At 38.2% G+C, this 19,811-nt stretch overlaps 1 protein-coding gene across 2 annotated transcripts in view; it reads right to left on the bottom strand.

Moving 5' to 3' along the window:
- RGS10 (regulator of G protein signaling 10) overlaps nt 1-19,811 on the bottom strand; it is a 70,802-nt gene that overhangs the window by 21,528 nt on the left and 29,463 nt on the right. For both annotated transcript variants that reach the window (XM_027851852.1, XM_027851851.1), the window contains exon 4: nt 8,023-8,166. In XM_027851852.1, the coding sequence (XP_027707653.1) occupies nt 8,023-8,166 (144 nt within the window). The remainder of the gene's footprint in view (nt 1-8,022; nt 8,167-19,811) is intronic.

Raw genomic sequence — 19,811 nt, 5'->3', positions numbered from 1 at the left:
AAAATGAGGGAGTTAGACTAAGTATTTGCTAAGGCCCCTTGAAATTCTAAATATATGATCTTAGAAGCATAATGCTAATGTAACTGGAGAACCTTCAAAGGGAACCAGATTATTAAAGGGCCTTGAGATTGTGCCGTATGGGGATCCATTAAAGGACGTTTAGAATTGGGGATCTTTAGTCCTTAGGAGGTCCATGTCAGCCATCTACAAGAACCCACATGGAAGAGAGATTCAACCTGTTCTGGCTGGTCAGTAGAAGTTGCAAAGAAGAGCATTCATACTTGAGCAAAGGGAAAAAAATTTCCTACCAACTAGAGAAACCCCAAAATGGAATAGACTGCCTCAGGAAGTAATGGATTCACCCTCACTAGAAGTCTTAAACACACACACACACACACACACACACTAGTTGACCACTTGTGCGCTATGCTGTAGAGAGTTCTTCTTATTCAGTTATGGTTTGGACTGGATGCCTTCTGAGGATCCAATTCTCAGTTTGGGCAATTGTGAACATCAACTATTATATGATTCTGTAATATACTGATGCTCATTGAACTGTGTAGGGTTATTGATCACGATGCCAGCTAAATGATCCAGACCACTATGAGTTATGAGTTTGTATATCTGCTTTTTATCGTTTTCCTTTCTCTTCCATCAGAATCAGGTTGTCAGCTATCACATATTACTGCTGTTGGTACTCAGTTCAATTCAACAAATATTTAGATATCTATTGTCTAGATGGAATTGAGTAAATTGAGGAATTTGGAAGTTGGGACATTTGAGAAGATTTCAATATGTATGAAAGAGACAGTAGATGTTATTCAGTTCCAACAACACAACCCTAGGGTACACTCAAAGAGTGGAGCTGGGAAAACTTAACATGTGAATCGCACTCACTAGCAACATGTACCTACACACTTAGTCTCTCTCAGTCTCCGTTTCCTCATCTATAAGACGGGGATAATCATACCTGTGGCACCTCTCATAGAGTTGTGGGGATCAAATGAGGCAATGTTTATAAAATGCTTTTAAAAGTCTAAAGGGCTGTAGAAATGGCAGTTATTGTTAGTACTATGTGCAAAAGAAGGAGAGCAATATGAAATAATGTTGATCAGAGCCAAACTGTAGATGGTCTTAAATGTTAGACTGAAAATTTTCTATTTTATCCTCAAGGTGGGGTAGCACAATGAAAAGAATGCTGGATCTGGAGTCACAGGGACTGGGTTCAAATTCTCACTCTACCACTTATGGCTTATGTGACCTTGGGCAAGTCATCTAATTTCTCTGGCCTAAATTTCTTCATCTTCATGAAGAAGCTGGACTAGATAACCCCTAAGGTCCCTTTCATACATACTGATATCCTCTCAAGTGCCCTAACTTCTCAGCTCCTCAATTTACTCAATTCCCATCACCTCTTCCACCTCAGCTACCCTCAGAAGTAGTCACATCCTTTATCTTGCAATCACTCATAAGCATTTTGCTTTTATGTTCATGAACTTCAAAATTTCTTTATTGGATCACAATCTTTTTCATTCAGTATCTCTTTATGCCTTGTGACCCCTAACTCTGTTCTTCAAGCTATGACCTCCAATCACTCCATTCTTTCATAGACCAGTGCCTCAGCAGGGCTACGTTCTTGCTTCTTCCTTATCTCAGCCCCTTAGTGAACCATCTCAACTCTACACTGTCCCCAACCTCAAATCATATCCCTTGTATCATAGCATTGATCATTCCTTGCTAAACTCCTCCAGCCCTGGATTACTCCCATCATCCACTTGCTTGAGTCTTATTCATGTGCTTCTGAATAGAGCTGGACAAAATCACGAACCTATGCTGACTGGGCTCGTTACAATTTATGTTATCTAAACTCAACTGAGTCCTCACTGTAGCAAGGCAAACAATCCATTAATCCCTAACTGATTCATGAGCCCACTCTCTATAGTTACTGTTACAAATCTTCTCATCTCTCCTCAAGCCTCTCTTGGCACACACTCCTCCTACCCTTCCAGCTGAGAATCTTGTCTCATATTTCACCAAGACCTCCTCCTTCTCTCCACCTCCTAATCTCATATCATTCAGACATTTTCCTCCCACTATCTCTTCCCTCTGGTCTTAGATCACATACCCTCCCAACTTCTCCAGCAAATTTCTACCGCTATCCTCCCCACTCTCTCCTTTATATTTAATTTCTCCTAATAAACTGGATCCTTCCTTACTACCTACAAATACATCCATGTCTCTCCCATCCATGGGGGGGGGGGGAAACGCCTCACTTGATCCAACTATTTCTGCTGACTATAATCTTATATGTCTCCTCCCCTTCAAAGCTAAACTCTTTTAGAAAGCCATCAACATTATGTGCCTTCTCTCTTACTCTTTTCTAAACCCTTTGCAATCTGGTTTCTGTCCTCTTCATTCAACCAAAACTGCTCTCTCAAAAGTTACCAATTATCTCCTAATTCCTAAATATGATAGCCTTTTCTCAATTCTTATTGACTCTCTGCAGCATCTGACATGGTTTGACCTCCTCCTCCTCCTCCTCCTCCTCCTCCTGGTTACTATCTCATCTCTAGGATTTCATGACACTACTCTGTCTTGGTTCTCTTCCAATCTTTCTAACTGCTCCTTCTCATTCTCTTTTATTGAGTCACATCATATCCACTAACTGTGAGCACTGCCCAGGGTTCTGTCTTGGGTTCTCTTTTCACTCTATACTATCTCACTTGGTGATTTCATTGACTCCCACGGGTTCAATTATTGTCTTTATGTAGATGATTCCCTTATCTATATATCCAGCCCTAGCCTCTCTCCTGAACTTTAGCAAGGCATCTCTAATTGTCTCTTGGATAGCTCAAACTGGATGTCTTATAGACATCTACATGTACAAAACAGTTCTCATTATTTCTTCCCTCAAACCTTCCTCTTTCTTCCAAACTTTGTAATTATTGTTGAGGTCACCCAGGATCATAATAGTAGTATCATCCTCAACTCCTCACTCTAACTCACCCCATATATCCACTCCATCTCCAACTTTGTCATTTCAACCTTTATAACATCCCTTGTGTATGTCCCCTTATTTCCACTCACACTACCCAAGTACAAGGCTTCAGCACCTCTCACTTGGACTACTGCAACAGCCTTGTAATGGGTTTCCCTGCTTCAAAATTCTTTCCACTCCAGTCAGTCCTCCACTCAAGCATCTACAGTAATTTTTCCTAAAGCTCAGGTCTGACTATGTTACCACCACCACCAGCAATCTTCCCATGCTGCCCACTCAATAAACTGGACTGGATCATATAGGAATTCCTATGCTTGGCGTTATAGCCTTTCACAACCTGGTTCCATCTTTCCTTTCCAATCTACTTACACTTCATTCCCTTTCACTCTGTGATCCACTTATACTGGCTCTGCTGTCCATGGAGCATAACACTCTATATCCCACTTCCATGCTTTTTCATTGGCTGTCTTCCAAGTCCATAATGCCGTCCCGCCTCACCTCTGACTCTTGGCATCCTTCAAGACTCAACTCAAAACCCACCTTCTGCAGGAGGAATTGTCCAGTTCCAAAACACAGAGCCACCCCTCCCCCCAATTCAACCCTGCCCAATGCTAGTGTCTTTCCTCTGGCATTACTTTCCATCTACATCGTATATATCTTATATGTACATAGTTATTTGCACGCTGTCTCCCCTGTTCCTTGGGGGCTCAGGCCCTGTTTTTGCCTTTTGTTATATATAGCACAGTGCTTAGCACAAAGTAAGCACGTAATAAATGCTTGTTATATTGTAACTGAGATCGTCCTATGCTGAGTTTGAGTTTGAAATTCTTATGTCTGCTTTCTATAATTTAGAGAAATGGATATGTATTAAATACGTATGTTTTGTTGTTGTGTCATTTCAGTTGTGTCTGAGTCTTCATGACCCCCCTGGGGGTTTTCTTGGCAAAGATCCTGGGGCGGTTTGCCATCTCCTTCTCCAGCTCATTTTTCAGATGAGTAACTGAGGCCAACAAGGTTAAGTGACTTGTCCAGGGTCACACAACTACCAAGTGTCTGAGGATAGATTTGAACTCAGGAAGATAAATCCTCCTGACTCTAGGCCCAACCCTCTATTCACTTTGCCACCTAGCTGCCCAAATATGTATGTATATGTCTCAAATAAGGTTAGGGTGAAGAAGTGGAAGCAATCACTTTAGATGACTCTTCATGTTTCCCTTTAATAAGTCCCACACGCAGTATATTTTGCTGTTTCTAATCACACAGGGGCTAAGAAACTATGTAACTACATTTGTTAAAATTTTGGGTTTTTTAAAAAGAGCAAATAGGCATTGAATGATCATTTAAATGACCAGTTTATGAACTTTGTGATATCTGTTTTAGCCACTCAGAGATCTTTTCTTTTTCTTCCAGGTTCTTAGCTATGTTCTGGATAGTTGAGGCTGTCAGATAAGTGAAGTGCTTCTGTACTTGGATGCAGAACTAAAGGGAATCTAAATTTTCCCCCATGAGTATGTTTTGGGAGAACTGAAAGTGCAGAACAATCTATTCTGGCGGCTCCAACACAAAGCCAAGAGGCCCCATGCAAAGCCAGATCTGCTGAGATTTGCTTTTATTTTAAACTACATGAAACCCATCAGTTCGAAACATGCCCCTACTTAGTTTCTCCCTCTTTTACTTCTGGAAACAGGACTTGTGTAGGAGGCCCTTTGGGAAAGAAAGAGAACTAGAGACCATTCTGAAAGTGTATTTTGGTGGTTGCCAACAAAACTTCTCCAGAGCCAGAATTTTAGAGAAGTGAAATGGGAACCCAAAGTGTCTTTGGAATATTTGTCTTAGAATTAGTCCTGATTTTAAAGAGGGTATTTTCATTCATATATACCTTCAGAGACATTAAACTTTTCCATCTCCTCAAACAAAAGGTTTTAACAAAGGGACCTGAAGTTGCTTACTTTTAGTCACTTAAAATTCCCTCCTTTGCCAACTGTACTCCACACTGCTGCATGTGGCTCAATCCCACAGCGTGGGACTGAACAGAACCATCTGTTTCTTCACTTGTGCCAATATCATTCTGATATTTCAGTCTCAGTTTTGATGTCTTTTTGCATATGCATCTAGAAAAAATTCTCATCCTTCAAAGTCTGCCAGTCCGTCTACTGTTTAACAATATGAGATCAGATTTTCACAAGCTATGCCGCTCTCATTTTTCTTTAGAATGACATAAAATAGTTGCATTCTCTCTTATAATTTAATAATAAACATAATAGTGAGGAATACAAAGTCCTGGCCTCAGGTTAAAAACAAACAATGAACTGTACAAGTACAGAGAGGTGTAACTACACAATAGGATGTGTAAAGAAGATTCCCATGGACTTATAAGCTCAAAATGTGAATCACCCAGATCAACCCAGTTGCCAATACAGTCTTAAGTTACATTAAGACAAGTATGGAGTCCAGAAAAAAGAGGTGCTCATCTCATTGCGTTCTACCTTGATCTGACCACCTCTGGAATATAGTGATCAGAGTGGGATGCAGCTTGTAAAATAAGGGCGTTGGACAAATTGAGTTTTGAAGTTCATTCCAGACTGAAAACGGAATGCTTGGTAACTAAGCCAAAGGCCAGTCTTCATATAAATATAGCCCAGGAAGGAATGCTTCTCACACTCACACATGCAATGATACTGTTATCAACTGCCTCCTCAAACAGGACATCACTACTGTATCTACTTTATGATATTTTGAGTCTATAGAATAAAGTGTAACTAATACAATATTCTGTTAAACCAAGCCTATAAATTTAGCCTAAAACTTGAAAGTATAATTACCTCATTTATCAAGCATCAACTAGGGAATGATTTATTGCAAATAACTGATTTTTTTTCTCAGATAATGAAAATAGGAAGTATTGAAAGTAGTGAAAAGAACAATGGACCCTGAATCAGGAGACCTGGGTTTGAATTTTGGCACATTAGTTTTGTGAACACAGTCTCCTCATTTGTAAATGATGAATGTAAAAATATTTGCACTTCCCACTACATATAGTTGTGGTAAGGAAAGGGTTCAGTAAATCTTATATCAATTTACATCTTACAGCTTTAAGTTTAAAAGCGTAAAACTGCCATAAAACTTTTGGGACACCAGACACACATATATACATGCATGCATGTATGAGTGTTATAGACACATGACTTGAATACTTTAATGGATCTGGATTGAAATTCTAGCTCTGCCTCTTATTATCTGTGTGACCTTGAGTCACATTTAACTTCTCTGGGCTTCAGTTTTCTCATCTGTAAAATGAGACAGATGGCCTCTCAGGTCCACTCTCATGATTCTCTATAGATGCAAAATGATAACTTGCAACTTGGGGTGCAATATGTGCCCTATGCTTTTTGGAGATGACCAATGCAGGAATTTGCTTTGCTTGGCTATGATATGTTACAAGGGTTTATTCTCCCCTTTCATGGAGCAGGGAGGAGGGGGCAGGGGAGAAGGGAGAGAAAATAGATCTTTGGGGTTTTTTAAACTTTTATTAATGTGTTTTGTTTTTGCATTACAAACATTTATAGATTAGTCTCACTTTCTGACAGGTCTCTTATAACAAAGCAAAACAGTTAACTAACAATACAGTGACCTCATCTGAAAGTGTATGCAACCTTTCATATCTTAGCAATGCCTCCCCCCCTCCCCCGCCATGAATTTCTTTTTGGGGGGGGGTGAGGCAATTGGGGTTAAGTGACTTGCCCAGTGTCACACAGCTAGTGAGTGTTATGTGTCTGAGGCCAGATTCGAACTCATGTCCTCCTGACTTCAAGGCCGGTGCTCTATCCACTGTGCCACCTAGCTGTCCTTTGTGAATTTCTTAATTTAAAAAAATTAACAGAAATCTCTTCTCTCCCTCCCATCCCCACCCACTAAGGAAAAGAAGAAAAGAAAAACAAATTCCTCCTAACAAATATGCATAGTCAAGGAAAGGAAATTCCCTCAATGGTTTTACACACACACACACACACACACACACACACACACACACACACACACCACCACTCTGTATTCTAAATTTATCACATTTCTGTAATGGATAATATATTTCATCATCAGTCCTCTGGAATCATGAATGGCATTGTAGATCTTTGTCATTGAAAAAAAAAAGAACAAAATAAAAAAGTGCACAGCAGAGAACAAAAGAAAATTTACAAGGAAGCAAAGATGGACAGCTTTCAATACAACATATAGTATTTATCATACAGGCTTTCTTGAAATGAAAATTTATCATTACATATTTTGAATCCTCTCCTATGTTCTGCTATGCACAATGACATGCCTTCTATTTCTTACTTTGTAATTAAGTCCCAACATTTAAGTTTATGATATGTTTTTTCTTCTTCTTTTCCCTATTCTGTATTTGTGTTCTGGTGTTTGAATCTAAAATAAAATTCATTTAAAAAAAAAAAAGAGTCTAGCCAAAGGTTTAGATTCTTAAAATCTGGCCAATGGCTCAGTTTCAACTGGGCCTGCTTGCATTAGTGATACAAATGCTTAGATTCCTTAAGAGTCTGGCCAATATTGCGGATTTTTAATAAACCTTGCCTTTGGCTAAAAGAAGGCTTGGGTCGAATTCGTTCAGGCAGGATCTGTGTCTCTTGCTCTCATTATTTTGGGGTCTCCATACCCCTAAACCTCAACAAAATGACAGTGACTTGCCCATCGTCACACAGCAGGATTAGAACCCAGATAGTTTTGACTACAGGCTCAATTGACATCTAAGATCCCTTCTGGGTCAAATATCTATTGCACATAGGACCTGATGGAAGGGAGTCTGAGTCACAAGGTAAAGAATTAAGATCAGGACAATATTGCACTTTAAATCCACTGTTTCAGAAGGTTCCAAATGTCAATTAGCTTTCACTGCAGTGGCCTTCACAAATCAGATCTTACTATAATTACACTGTTTTCTGAAGTGCAATACAAAGCCATCACTTTAAAAAATATTTTTTAAGAGTCAGTTGAAAAAGGATCCCCATTACCTGGTCCTGCAGCTTCTGAAACATCAAAGGATGAGGTTCCTCTAGGATTTTCTCATTTAGGCGAGACTGTCCCTCCACATTAACTTGTGATGAGGCTTTACTGGACAAGAAGGTCATGTAAATGTCTTTTGCCTTTTCTTGCATCTATAAGAAAGCAAAATAAAGATTCATTTATTGTCTGCCTACATAGCTCTTTCTACATCCCTTCCAGGCTTGTCAACATCTTCCAATCATGTACATATGGCAGCCAGAAGGAATAACCATGTGAAAGAAAATAATGTATCTCCCCTTGCTTCTTCCCTCAGACTAAGATCTATACTTGTCACAGCAATTTTTCAACCTTTTTTTCTTTCTGAATGACAGCTAAAAAGTGACTGTCATTACCTGGTTTTCCTACTGAACACCCTTAATGAAACAAACAAAAAAGTATAGCTGAGAACAGAAACAATGCCTCTAATGAACATAAGAATTCAGGGTTAAGATACTGTCCAAATGAAGCAATGAAACATCAGATACATGATAAGATTATCAGTGAGTCAGTCTACTAGAAAACCCTACATCATTCAAAAACAATAATTCAACAAAAATTTATTAAGACACTACTATGTCCAGGGCATGGGTGCTACATGCTAAGAAAACCAATGTAAAAGGACAAATTAGATGCTCAGCTGCATTAGCCCCAGATGTTCATTCCTTTCATGTGATATTCTTGATGGTTAAATATGTTACCAAGGCCAACTGATGTTTTTTTTTAGGCCAATAGGTGAAAAATACACCACACTTTTAAACCTAAAACGAAAAGCCAGGAACAGTCCTGCAGGGGAGACTGTGAAACCAAATGGGAACCCTCCAATGAAGGGCTTTCCCATCCAAAGGTTAAATAAGGATATTTAAAAACGGAAGTTACAGATGAATGATTTGCACACATAAAATACTTCACAAACTTTAAAGTACAATATAAATGTCAGTTATTATTATTACTAAAACTCAGAGTAATTGTTGTCATATAATCCTTGTAACAATGAACAAACTACTTGTAGTAAGTGTGCTTTGTTAAAAAAACAACAACAACAACAAAAACACAGAGCTCTGTTTGTTGACTGTGATCAAAAACCTCTAAGCCCTTTGTCTCATCCCGTATGATTCTTGCCTAATTCTTTCCAAAATTCCTCCCTAGTAGATCAGCCAACTAAGGGGGCAAAATGGGGGGGGGGGTGTAGGAATAAGAGTTGTGTAGTTATTCACGGAAATTCTCATTGTAAGAGTTGGAAGGGGCCTTAGAAACCATCCAGCCCATGCAGAAAGCAAACTATGCCACACTGTCTGAAAGAAAGGAAGAGTTCTGATTTTTTTTAATATCACATTGCCCTTGAACAAAATATGAATTTTCGTGTCAGGTGTAAAGTCAATAAATTGTTTATTTGTGGTGAGACACTATATGGGCTACCAGAAGCTTGTAGGTAGCCAGTCTTATTGACTCCTGATTTTCAATGTATTTCTGTGATGCTGGTCTTAAGAAACGTCATTGTACTCCTACAGTTACAAAGTTTTAATATTTTTCACCTTGGGGAAGTTGATAGGAAATTGCTACTACCCCCCTGGGATGACTGAAATGTCAGACTGCCTGGAAAAGATGTGGTTCTTGAAATTCCTCCACTGGGGGACCCACTCCAATCAAAGAGAAGAGATCACAGAATGAGGGCTTAAAGGAAACTTGAAAGTAATGGCCATCAGAGGTAGGAGTTGGGGGGGTAGGGTGGGTGAGGGAAACACTATAAAGAAAACCAAAGAGAAATGACTGTAAGATCTTCTATCCAGTCTAGGATTTCACAAGATTTCCAGAAATCTGTGAAGGCTCAGTAAGTGGAAAGCACAGTGCACAAGCTACCCAGACCTGCAGCAGGAAATGGGGCCAAATCAGCATCAAGTTCAGATCCAGTCAGCCCACGCCCTAGCCATAGTAGGAGACAGGGCTACAGTAGCACCCAGGCATCTAATGACCAAGACATAGCAGTTGATAGGGCATGACCAGTAACCAGTGTAGGACATCCAGAGCCCATCAGAGCGACATCAGGATAAAAGGCTAACACAGAACCAGACCAGTACCCAGGAAGCCTATGCCTAAACTACAGCAAAAACTAGACTGTTGCTGAGTTATTACAAGAGCCAGGGCTATTATAGCACCTACCAGAGCAATCAATGTCTTTTTGGGGCCAGTCACACAGCCAGATCCAGATTTCAAGAATGAGACATAGAAGAGGTTGAGGTCAAAACCTAAGTCAAACCACCAGAACCCCATACCAAAACCAAGGAATTCCTGCAGAGAATGTAGCCTAGTCTTAGCCACAGTACCCAGGACCAAGCATGGCCTACTCACAGCATCCAAGATTATAAAAAGAAGCAGATCTTGACCTGAGCTTACAATCCCAACCCAGAAAATGAAGCTGGAGCTATAAGTAAATGGGGAAAAAATATCCAACAGGATAAATACTATGGACTGAAAGTAGCCCAGGATATAAATGCAGAAAAAGGAAGTAACTCCATAATGAGTCCAAACAGAATCTCAAAAGAAAAAGGACTCTAAGACAGGAAAAAATTAATCAAGAGATATAAAATTCAATGTTAAATGAAAGATAGAAAAGAATGGAAAGGAGAATTAATAAATATAAAACTAAATAGCCAGAGAAATATTAATTGCTCATGGGTAGGCTATGCTAATATAATAAAAAGAACAACACTACTTAACTTAATTGACTTATTCAGTGTCATGTCAATTATACCACTAACGAATTACTTTAGAGAGCTAGAAAAGATAATGATAAAAAAGATAACAACAAAAAAAAATCAAGACTCTGAAGGGATATAACGAAAAAATACGAGGAAGAAGGAGGCATAGTAGTACCAGTTCTCAAACTATACAACATCATCAAAACTATTTGGTGCAATTTACTAAAATACAACCTACAAAACAAAGCAAATATAATAGCATAGTGTTCAATAAATCCAAAGACCCCATCTCCTGCCATAAAGACTCACTATTTGACAAAAGCTGCTGGGAAAATAAAAAGCAATATGGCAGAAATTAATGTAAAACAACAACTCACACAAGCCCGAATGGACACAAGATTTAGATATAAAGAGTGACATCAAAAAATTAGAGGAGCAAAGAAGGAAACATCTTTTGCAGCTATAAAGAGGGAGAAAGTTCATTACCAAACAAAGGGTAAAGAGGATCACAGAAGATAAAATGAACAATTTTGATTACGTAAAATTAAAGTTTTTGAGGAAAGCCAATGCACAGCAAGTTTCTCTGATAAAAGTCTCATATCCAAGATGTATAAGAAACTGATTCAATATAAAAGAACAAACACCAATTTCCAATAGATTAAGGTCAAGGGATGTGAACAAGCAGTTTTCAGAGGAAAAACTCCAAGCCATCAATAATCAATTTGAGAAAGTACTCAAAATCATGAATAATTCAAAGAAATAAAATTAAAAGAAACTGTAAGGCTCCATCTCATACCCATCAGATTGTCAAAGATTACAAAAAAAGGAAACTGATGATTGTTGGGCGGTCTGTGGGAAAATAGGGCACGCTAATGTGCTACTGGTGAAGCTGTGAACTAGTCCAACATTTTGGAAAGCAATTTAGAACTATGCCCCCTGCAAAATACTGACTGTGCATACCCTTTGACTCAGTAATACTACTAGGTCTATACTCACAAAGGTATCAAATAAAGAGTAAAAGGGCCCCTATGCACACAAAAAAAGTATTTATAGAAGCTTTTTTGTTGTTGTAGCAAAGAATTAGAAACTAAGGGGTTGTCCAGCAATCAGAGAATGACTGAATAACTTATGATAAAATAATGGAATGGAATACTATTGTGCTGTAAGAAATGGTGAAAGAGATGGTTTCACAAACCTAAGAAGACTTTTATGAACTGATGCAGAATTAGTGAGCACAACCAGGAAAACTACATCAACAGTAACATTAACATTGTACAAATGAGCAATGACAATTTGAAAGATTTAAATACTCTGATCAACATAAAGATCAAGCATGATTCCAGAGGACCAATGATAAAGAATGCTATCCATCTCCTGAATGAGAAGTAATAATAGACTAAGATGCAGAATGAGACACATATTTTTGGAAACGGTCAATATGGCAATTTGTTATATTTGACTATACTAATTTTTACAATGATTTTTTTAGTGAGAGGGAGGTGTAAAAGAGAAAAAATAAATACTTGACAATTGAAAAAAATTAATGAAAAAGAGAAATTATGAAAGGGATAGTTTCAGAGAAATCTGAGACTTGTATGAATTAAAGAATGAAGTGAGCAGAACAAAGAGAACGACTGATACAAAAACATGGTAAAGATGGTAAAGATAACATTTAAAGACTTAATAACTCTAAGCAATGCAAAAATCAACCACAATTAAAGGGGACAAATGATGATGCCAACTACTCATCTCCTAAGAGAGAAATAAATGATGGACTTTAAGTGTAGAATGAGACATACATTTTCAGAGATGGCCAATGTGCAAACTTGTTTTGCTTAACTATGTATATTTGTTATAAGGGTTTTGTTTTTGTTTTTTAAATGGGGCAAGGGGGCAGAAATAAGACAAGGTAGCAACAGAGTTGTTGAAAGAAAAAGACAAGATCATTGAAGCATTTTTCTTAAATCATAGAAGAGAACCTAAGGAAGGCAAGAAGGAAAACATTGATAAGCAAGATAACTTTGAAAGATACATGACTTTGTCATGTACTTAAAAGAAAAAGTCTTGAATAGTAGAGATTTGCAATTCCATACACAACCCTCTTTTTGAAATTGCTTATCTTGTTAAATGTTTATTAAGTTTAGAATTAGAAAATGGAAAATTTCTTAAAAAGAAAAAATCAATTGATGCAAAAAGAAGCCCTATTTTGGAAAAGATACCAACGAAATGATGTCTATTCTTAAAACAAATGGACTTCTCAAGTAAAATGATTAATTCGTGCCAGGAAAAAAAGTACAGGCAATACCACATTATAAAAATCACTGCTCCCTATCACTGAGAAGATGTTGGTTGGGCCAAACTTTTAAAATCATGAGACCTTCAGACCTTGCCTTAGTCAATAAAATTATAACCACTCTCACCCCCTACACACACACACACACACACACACACACACACACACACACACACAAACTGCAAGATACATTTAAAATCATCTCCCATTTCTAGGGACCCTTCATATCCTCAATAAAAACTGAATGTTGCCAACTACCAGAGGACTAACAAAGTATATACAGAACCATCTCTTGGGCATCCAAGTAAGATCACACTTTGGGGTCTGTTTATGCTGTGCCCTACCATACTCCTCCATCCCTACTCAGGTAAGATCAGATTACAATAGATACCTAGGAAAGCTGTGAAACTGAAAAGAAGTTAAGGCAATAGGGTAACCTGTACAGGGGATGAATGGAAGTAGAAAGGGGCAGTCTTCCCAGTTTAGCTAAATATCAAGGGATTTTGATGATCATTACGGTTTGTGTGTGAGAGAGAGTCAGGTGATATAGTTACACACACATACTATACATACAAATATATATGCATATACGTATATTGAGTGTTCATGTCTGTGTATATACCAGTACATTATGCATGTACATATACTGTGTGCACACAATGCATATATTAATGTAGAATATACTATATATTTTTAAGTATGTGTCATGCATGCATATATCTTACATATATACATATGCCTCAGGACCTCTCCCATCCCCAGCTGCCAGGCCAATATGGCAGCAGTCAGGTCAGACTGTAGGGACTAAAGAGCCTGCCCACTCTTTGTACCCTAGTTATGGCTTTGCCTGCAGCCAATCATTTTTTTTTTTACTATTTTCTGTGTTTTTTGTGCCGTATATTTTGGTCAGAATGGTTTCAGCAGCAGTTCTTATCTTGGCCAGGATAGGAAATATGACTGAAAAGGGAAACACTCAGTCAACCACAAACAAGTCACGGGAATACTCTGTGTTCAAGCACAGAACAGCTCACAAAAAAGAAGAAGCATGTCTGGCTATTTTGGTGGGTTTTCCGGTGTTTTGTTAACCCTGTTGTAGCTCCTGGGAGGTGTGTGTGTGTGCAGATAGAATTGGCATCCCTGCAGCATAACTGTACCATCCTAGCCTGCTCAAGCTGGGAGGGACCTTCATGATCACCACCAAATCCAAGCCTTTCATTTTACAGACAAGGAAACTGAGACCCAAAAAAGAGGACTAACTTGCTCAAGGTCATGTGAGTAGGAAATAGAGCCAGGATGTGAACTTGGTAAATCATTCTGTAAGACCCCTTCCATCTCTAAATTTCTGGGATTCTAACATATATTGGTATATTCCCACAATGTCAGTTGGTAGTTAGCTAAAAATTACTTCTCTGGCCATCACATGAGTTTCAGAATCTCAGAGCCATGAGAGACCTCAGAAGCCATTAAACCCAATATTTACATTAACTAAACAAAAATGCCCTCTCCAACCTATTTGACAAGTGCCCATGACAGACCATAAGATCATAGAATCATAGATTTAAATCTTAAAGGGACTGTAGAGCTCATCTAGTCTAAGCCCTTCATTTTACAGATGAAGAAACTGAGGCCCAAAGAGTGTGACTTGCCTGAGGTCACATGATGTTAGAGCCAAGCTTGGAGCCCATACCTTCTGACTCCAAATCTCATGTTTTCTCCTTGGCACCATACTGAAACTGCCACTTCTCAAGGCAATACAGGTCATTCTGAGTTAGCTTTACTAGGAAAAAAGATTTAGTCAAAAAGGTTTTTGTATTTAAGCCTTCCCTTCCTTTCCCTCCAACCACCAGGAAAATATAATTGAGAGTGACTTTGCCTCTGGGTTTAATAAATGTCGCTTTATCTCTAGCATTGAGCACAATGTCTGGCACATAGGGATGTAATAAATGTTTGCTGATGGATTGATCTTTATGGCTGCTAGGCATGACAACACATTATAGATAACTAAGGTAAGTAAAGTGCTTTCTTCACAAGGAATCTATGAAATAGGTAGAGTGTATATCATTACCATTTTGCAGATGAAAAAACTGAGGCTGAGAGATGTGAAATGACTTGCCTAAGGTAACACAGTTAGTAGGTATTAGAGGCCAGATACAGACACAGGTCTCTTAATGGCAAATCCAAAGATTGTTCCATTATATCCTTCTGCCTTTCAGAAAAGAAAGGCAAGAAGAATTGAGGCAGCTAAGTGGTACAGTAGATAAAGTGCTGAGCCTGGAGTCAAGAAGACCTAAGTTTAAATCCCACCTCAGATACTTACTGGCTATGTGACCTTAGGCAAGTCACTTAACCTTGGTCTGCCTCGTTCTCAGATGAAGAAATTAAAGCCATCTATAGTCATATGAAAAAATGCTCTAAATCACTATTGAGTAGAGAAATGCAAATCAAAACAACTCTGAGGTACCACATTATACCTATCGAATTGGCCAACATGACAAAACAGGAAAAATGATAAATGTTGGAGAAGATGTGGGAAAATTGGAACACTAATGCATTGTTGGTGGAGTTGTGAACTGATCCAACCATTTTGGAGAGCAATTTGGAACTATTCCCAAAGGGCTATAAAAATGTGCATGCCCTTTGACCCAGCAATAGCACTTCTAGGGCTATAACCCAGAGAGATCATACAAATGGGAAAAGGATCCACATGAACAAAAATATTTATAACAGCTCTTTTTGTGGTGGCAAAGAATTGGAAATTGAGAGAATGCCCATCAATTGGGGAATGGCTGAACAAGTTGTGGTATATGAATGTGATGGAATACTATTGTGCTATAAGAAATGATGAACAGGCTGACTTCAGAAAAACTTGGAAAGACTTGTATGGACTAATGCTGGGTGAAGTGAGAAGAACCAGGAGAACGTTGTACACAGTAACAGCCACGTTATGTGATGGCTAACATTGATAGACTTAGCCCTTCTCAGCAATACAAGGATCGAAGACATCTCCAAAAGCTTCATGATAGAAAATGCTATCCACAAAGAAGAAAGAACTATGGAGTTTGAATGCAGATTGAAGCATACTATTTGCTATTTTTTTCTTCTGTTGTGTTTTGTTTCCTCTTTCTGGTGGTTCCTCCTATTGGTTCTAATTCTTACTTTTACAACATCAGTAATGTGAAAATATGTTTAATAGGAATGTATATGTACAGCTTATATCAGATTGCATGCTGTCTTGAGGAAGGGGGAGGGGAGGGGGAGAAAAATTTAAAATGCAAAAGCTTATGGAAGTGATGGTTGATAATTCAAAATAAATTAATTAAAAAAAAAACTTGGTCTGCCTAAATTTCCTAATCTGTAAAATGGCGATAAACAATAGCCCCTAATCTCACAGGGTTGTTGGGACCATCATATGAAATATCTCTAGAGAGCATAGTCCAAAGTAGGTGCTTAATAAATACTTTTTTCCTCCTCTTCCTCCCAGATTGACACTTTAAAAAAAAATCTTAATGGGTCTAGAGAGTTGCTTAGGGCACTAAGAGGTTAAATGATTTGCCTGGGTTCATATAACTAGTATACACTGAAGGCAGTAGCAGAATAAGCTCATTATGTATGGAGGAACTCACTAATAGGTTAGCTTCAAGCTGAGAAGTTTTCTTGGCCACAGAAACTCTTAAAGAATATCTATTAAGGCTCAGAGGGGATGCAATCTCACTAGTGCAATATGTATTTTATCTTGACCTCACAGATGACTGAAGTATTAAGTTTCATTACTCCTTCTCCAGAAATAGCTGAATCGGGATCCAATTAAGATTCAAAAATTATGCGTCAACTTTGTAAAGGAAATCGCAATTATTTGGGATGAACAAGGTTTGTCTATAAATCTGTACTGCTGCATATGGATGGATGGAACTGTAACCAGTATATTGCTCCTTATTCACATGCTTAAAAATCCTCAAATTTTAGAGCTGGAAGGAAGCTCACAGATATAGCCCTACAGATTCAACTGAAAGAGGTTGACCTGGGGGTCAGGGAAAGGAGGTGGCAGTAATTTGGAGGAGAAGCATGATCTGAACCCCATGTTTCTTGACTCCTACTCTATACTTTCCATTAATAACAGGTCAAATGAATATAGCACCTTCTTTACAACCGCCCTATGAGGTAGTTAATGAGGACTAAGAACTCTTCTTGTAATTTAATTGGTACAGAGAATGCCTAAAAGGGGCAATTCCCTCTACCATTTCAGGTTGGCACATTCTTTGTAACTGACAGTTTAAGAGAAGCATTAAGTAGTTAAGTGATTTGTCCAGGGTGCCCTAGATAGTGTCAGAGGTAGGTAATGCAAGTGTTATCATCCCCATTTTGAAGATGAAAAAACTGAGGCTTGGAGATGTTAAATGACTTGGCCAAAGCCAAAGGGCTAATAAATATCAGAGCCAGGACTCAAACCCAGGTCTTCTGACTCCAAATCCAGGACTCTTTGCCACCATTAAAGGATACCGCCATCTTGAAAGGAAATATTTCCCATTGTTAGATCATTCTCATGTGCTGCTTATAATGACGCTTAAAGAGATCATTTACTCATTCAACATGGATTTATTAAACATTTATATGCCAAAGATTGTGCTTCACACTTTTTGTGTTCCTTAAAAGTACTTCTGCCTCAAGAGTTAGCACAAAGTATATACTCATTTTATAACATCAAACAACTTTTTATCTTTTATTATGTGGTCTGGTACTTGACAACCAATATACAGTACAACACCAAGTCCACATTAATTTATCAATAAAGACACCAAATAATGGAAAGATACAACACACATTCCCAAGGGTCATGTTGAAGCTAAGTCCCGATTAATGCAAATAAAGAATCCCCCTGAAATTGACATAAGCATTCAAATTCATACTATTCAAAGTTATAATTGTGCAACATATGGTCACTGTTTCCAGCTCAATGGAAATTTGCAGGGGAAAATTCAAATAGCGCAACCACTTCAGGGCAGTTTATTATTTGTTCCAATCAGGGTCCTAGCTCCATCAGCAATCATTCATACCAGTACTAAATCGAATACCCATTGCTATTTTTATTAGAAATTGGAATTTTCTTCTTTGCTTCTATTTTTATTAGAAATTGGAATTCTCTTCTTTGCTTCTACCTATCCCCTACCCTCACTCACCCACTATGCAATCAAGATCTTGGGGGGTGGAGAAGGTCTAGGGGTGTTTTCTGTTTCTATATATTTTACTATAAACCACACACATTAAGCTACATTCAAGGAATGAATAAAAAAAAACCAGTCTGAGGACTTCCTCCATGGTTCATTAAGAGATAAAAAGCTGCTTTGTTAAATATATCCTATATGCTAACTCATGAGGAAGAAGAAAAGCCTTTAAACGACGTTTAAAAATATGAAGTAATCACAAAAATATTTAAGCTGCATTAGAAGGCTGACCACTAACAACTCATTTCATTTCACAACTTTAGTTATGGGTACAAAGAACTTTCCTTCAAATGGTTGCAACTGGTATACTTAAATCAAAAGAGATCTACAGATTAATCCTTAATGCTGATGTGTGATGGAAGTAGAGAGGAGATGAGAAATACATTCATTTAGAAAAGTGGGGAATATACACAAATAAATAAGGGAGGCAGCACAGTATGGTAAGAATTGGACCTAGAGTCAGAAAAAATGGTCCCAGGTTGGCTATCAATTAGCTGTGTGACTAAGAGAAAATCACTGAAATCTCTGTCTATGCCTCAGTTCTCTTATCCTCACAATGGGGATTTGTTAAATAATATCCTACATAAATAAATGAACACACACACACACGGGAGAGAGGTGTATACACACATATGTATATATGTATATGTATATGTATATATGTATATGTGTATATGTATATGTATATGTATACATACACCCCCTGGGAGGGAGATACACACACACACATATGAGGGAGGTAGGAGATAGGAGAAAGGCCCAGGATTTCATTAGTAAAGGGAATTCCCAGGTGAAGAAATTCTATCGACTCATGAAGATCAGCACCTTCTCTACAAAGTAGAGTCTGAGAGAGTTGCCTAGCCTTAGAACACTGAGAAGCTAAGTGATCGGCCTGCATAGCCAGTATGTGTCGGAGGCTGACCTTGAGCCCAAGTCTTATGATCATTTTAAGATGCATTCCCTATTTATAATTATTGAAAAGTATTTTCCAGTCTTGTAAAGTGCCACCAACAGTGTGTAGCAGCAGAAAGAGTAGTTGATTGGACGTCAGGCAATTTAGGTTCTACTCTAGGACTGTCATAGGGGCAAGTAGGTGGCACAGTGGAGTCAGGAAGACCTAAGTTCAAATTCGGCCTCAGACATTTCCAAGCTGTATGACCCTGGGCAAGTCAATTAACCTTGTAACTTAGTTTCCCCATCTGTAAAATGAGCTGGAGAAGGAAATATAAGCTACTCCAGTATCTTTGCCAAGAAAACTCCAAATAGGGTCATGAAAATTCAGATAAGACTGAAATGTCTAATAACAACAATTAGCTCAGTCATAAACTGGCTCTTTTGCCTTAAGACAATTCTTTCTGGACCCCAGTCTCCTTATCTTTTCAAACAGAAAGAAGAGAGCTTCCCCTATATGCTTTTCAGTGATGCTACAAGGATTAAATAATATAAAGGATATGAAGATTCTTTAAAGAGCATAAGGCTGTATAAAAAGTCAAGGCATCAATATTATTTATGTTAAGGAGAGCAGCTCTGATGGTATAACAAAAAGATCA

Source organism: Vombatus ursinus, unplaced genomic scaffold, assembly GCF_900497805.2.
Source record: "Vombatus ursinus unplaced genomic scaffold, bare-nosed wombat genome assembly UNPS02009205.1, whole genome shotgun sequence".
NCBI lineage: Eukaryota > Metazoa > Chordata > Mammalia > Diprotodontia > Vombatidae > Vombatus > Vombatus ursinus.
The sequence above is the reverse complement of the archived record's forward strand: the minus strand, read 5'-3'. Positions and strand labels throughout refer to the sequence as shown.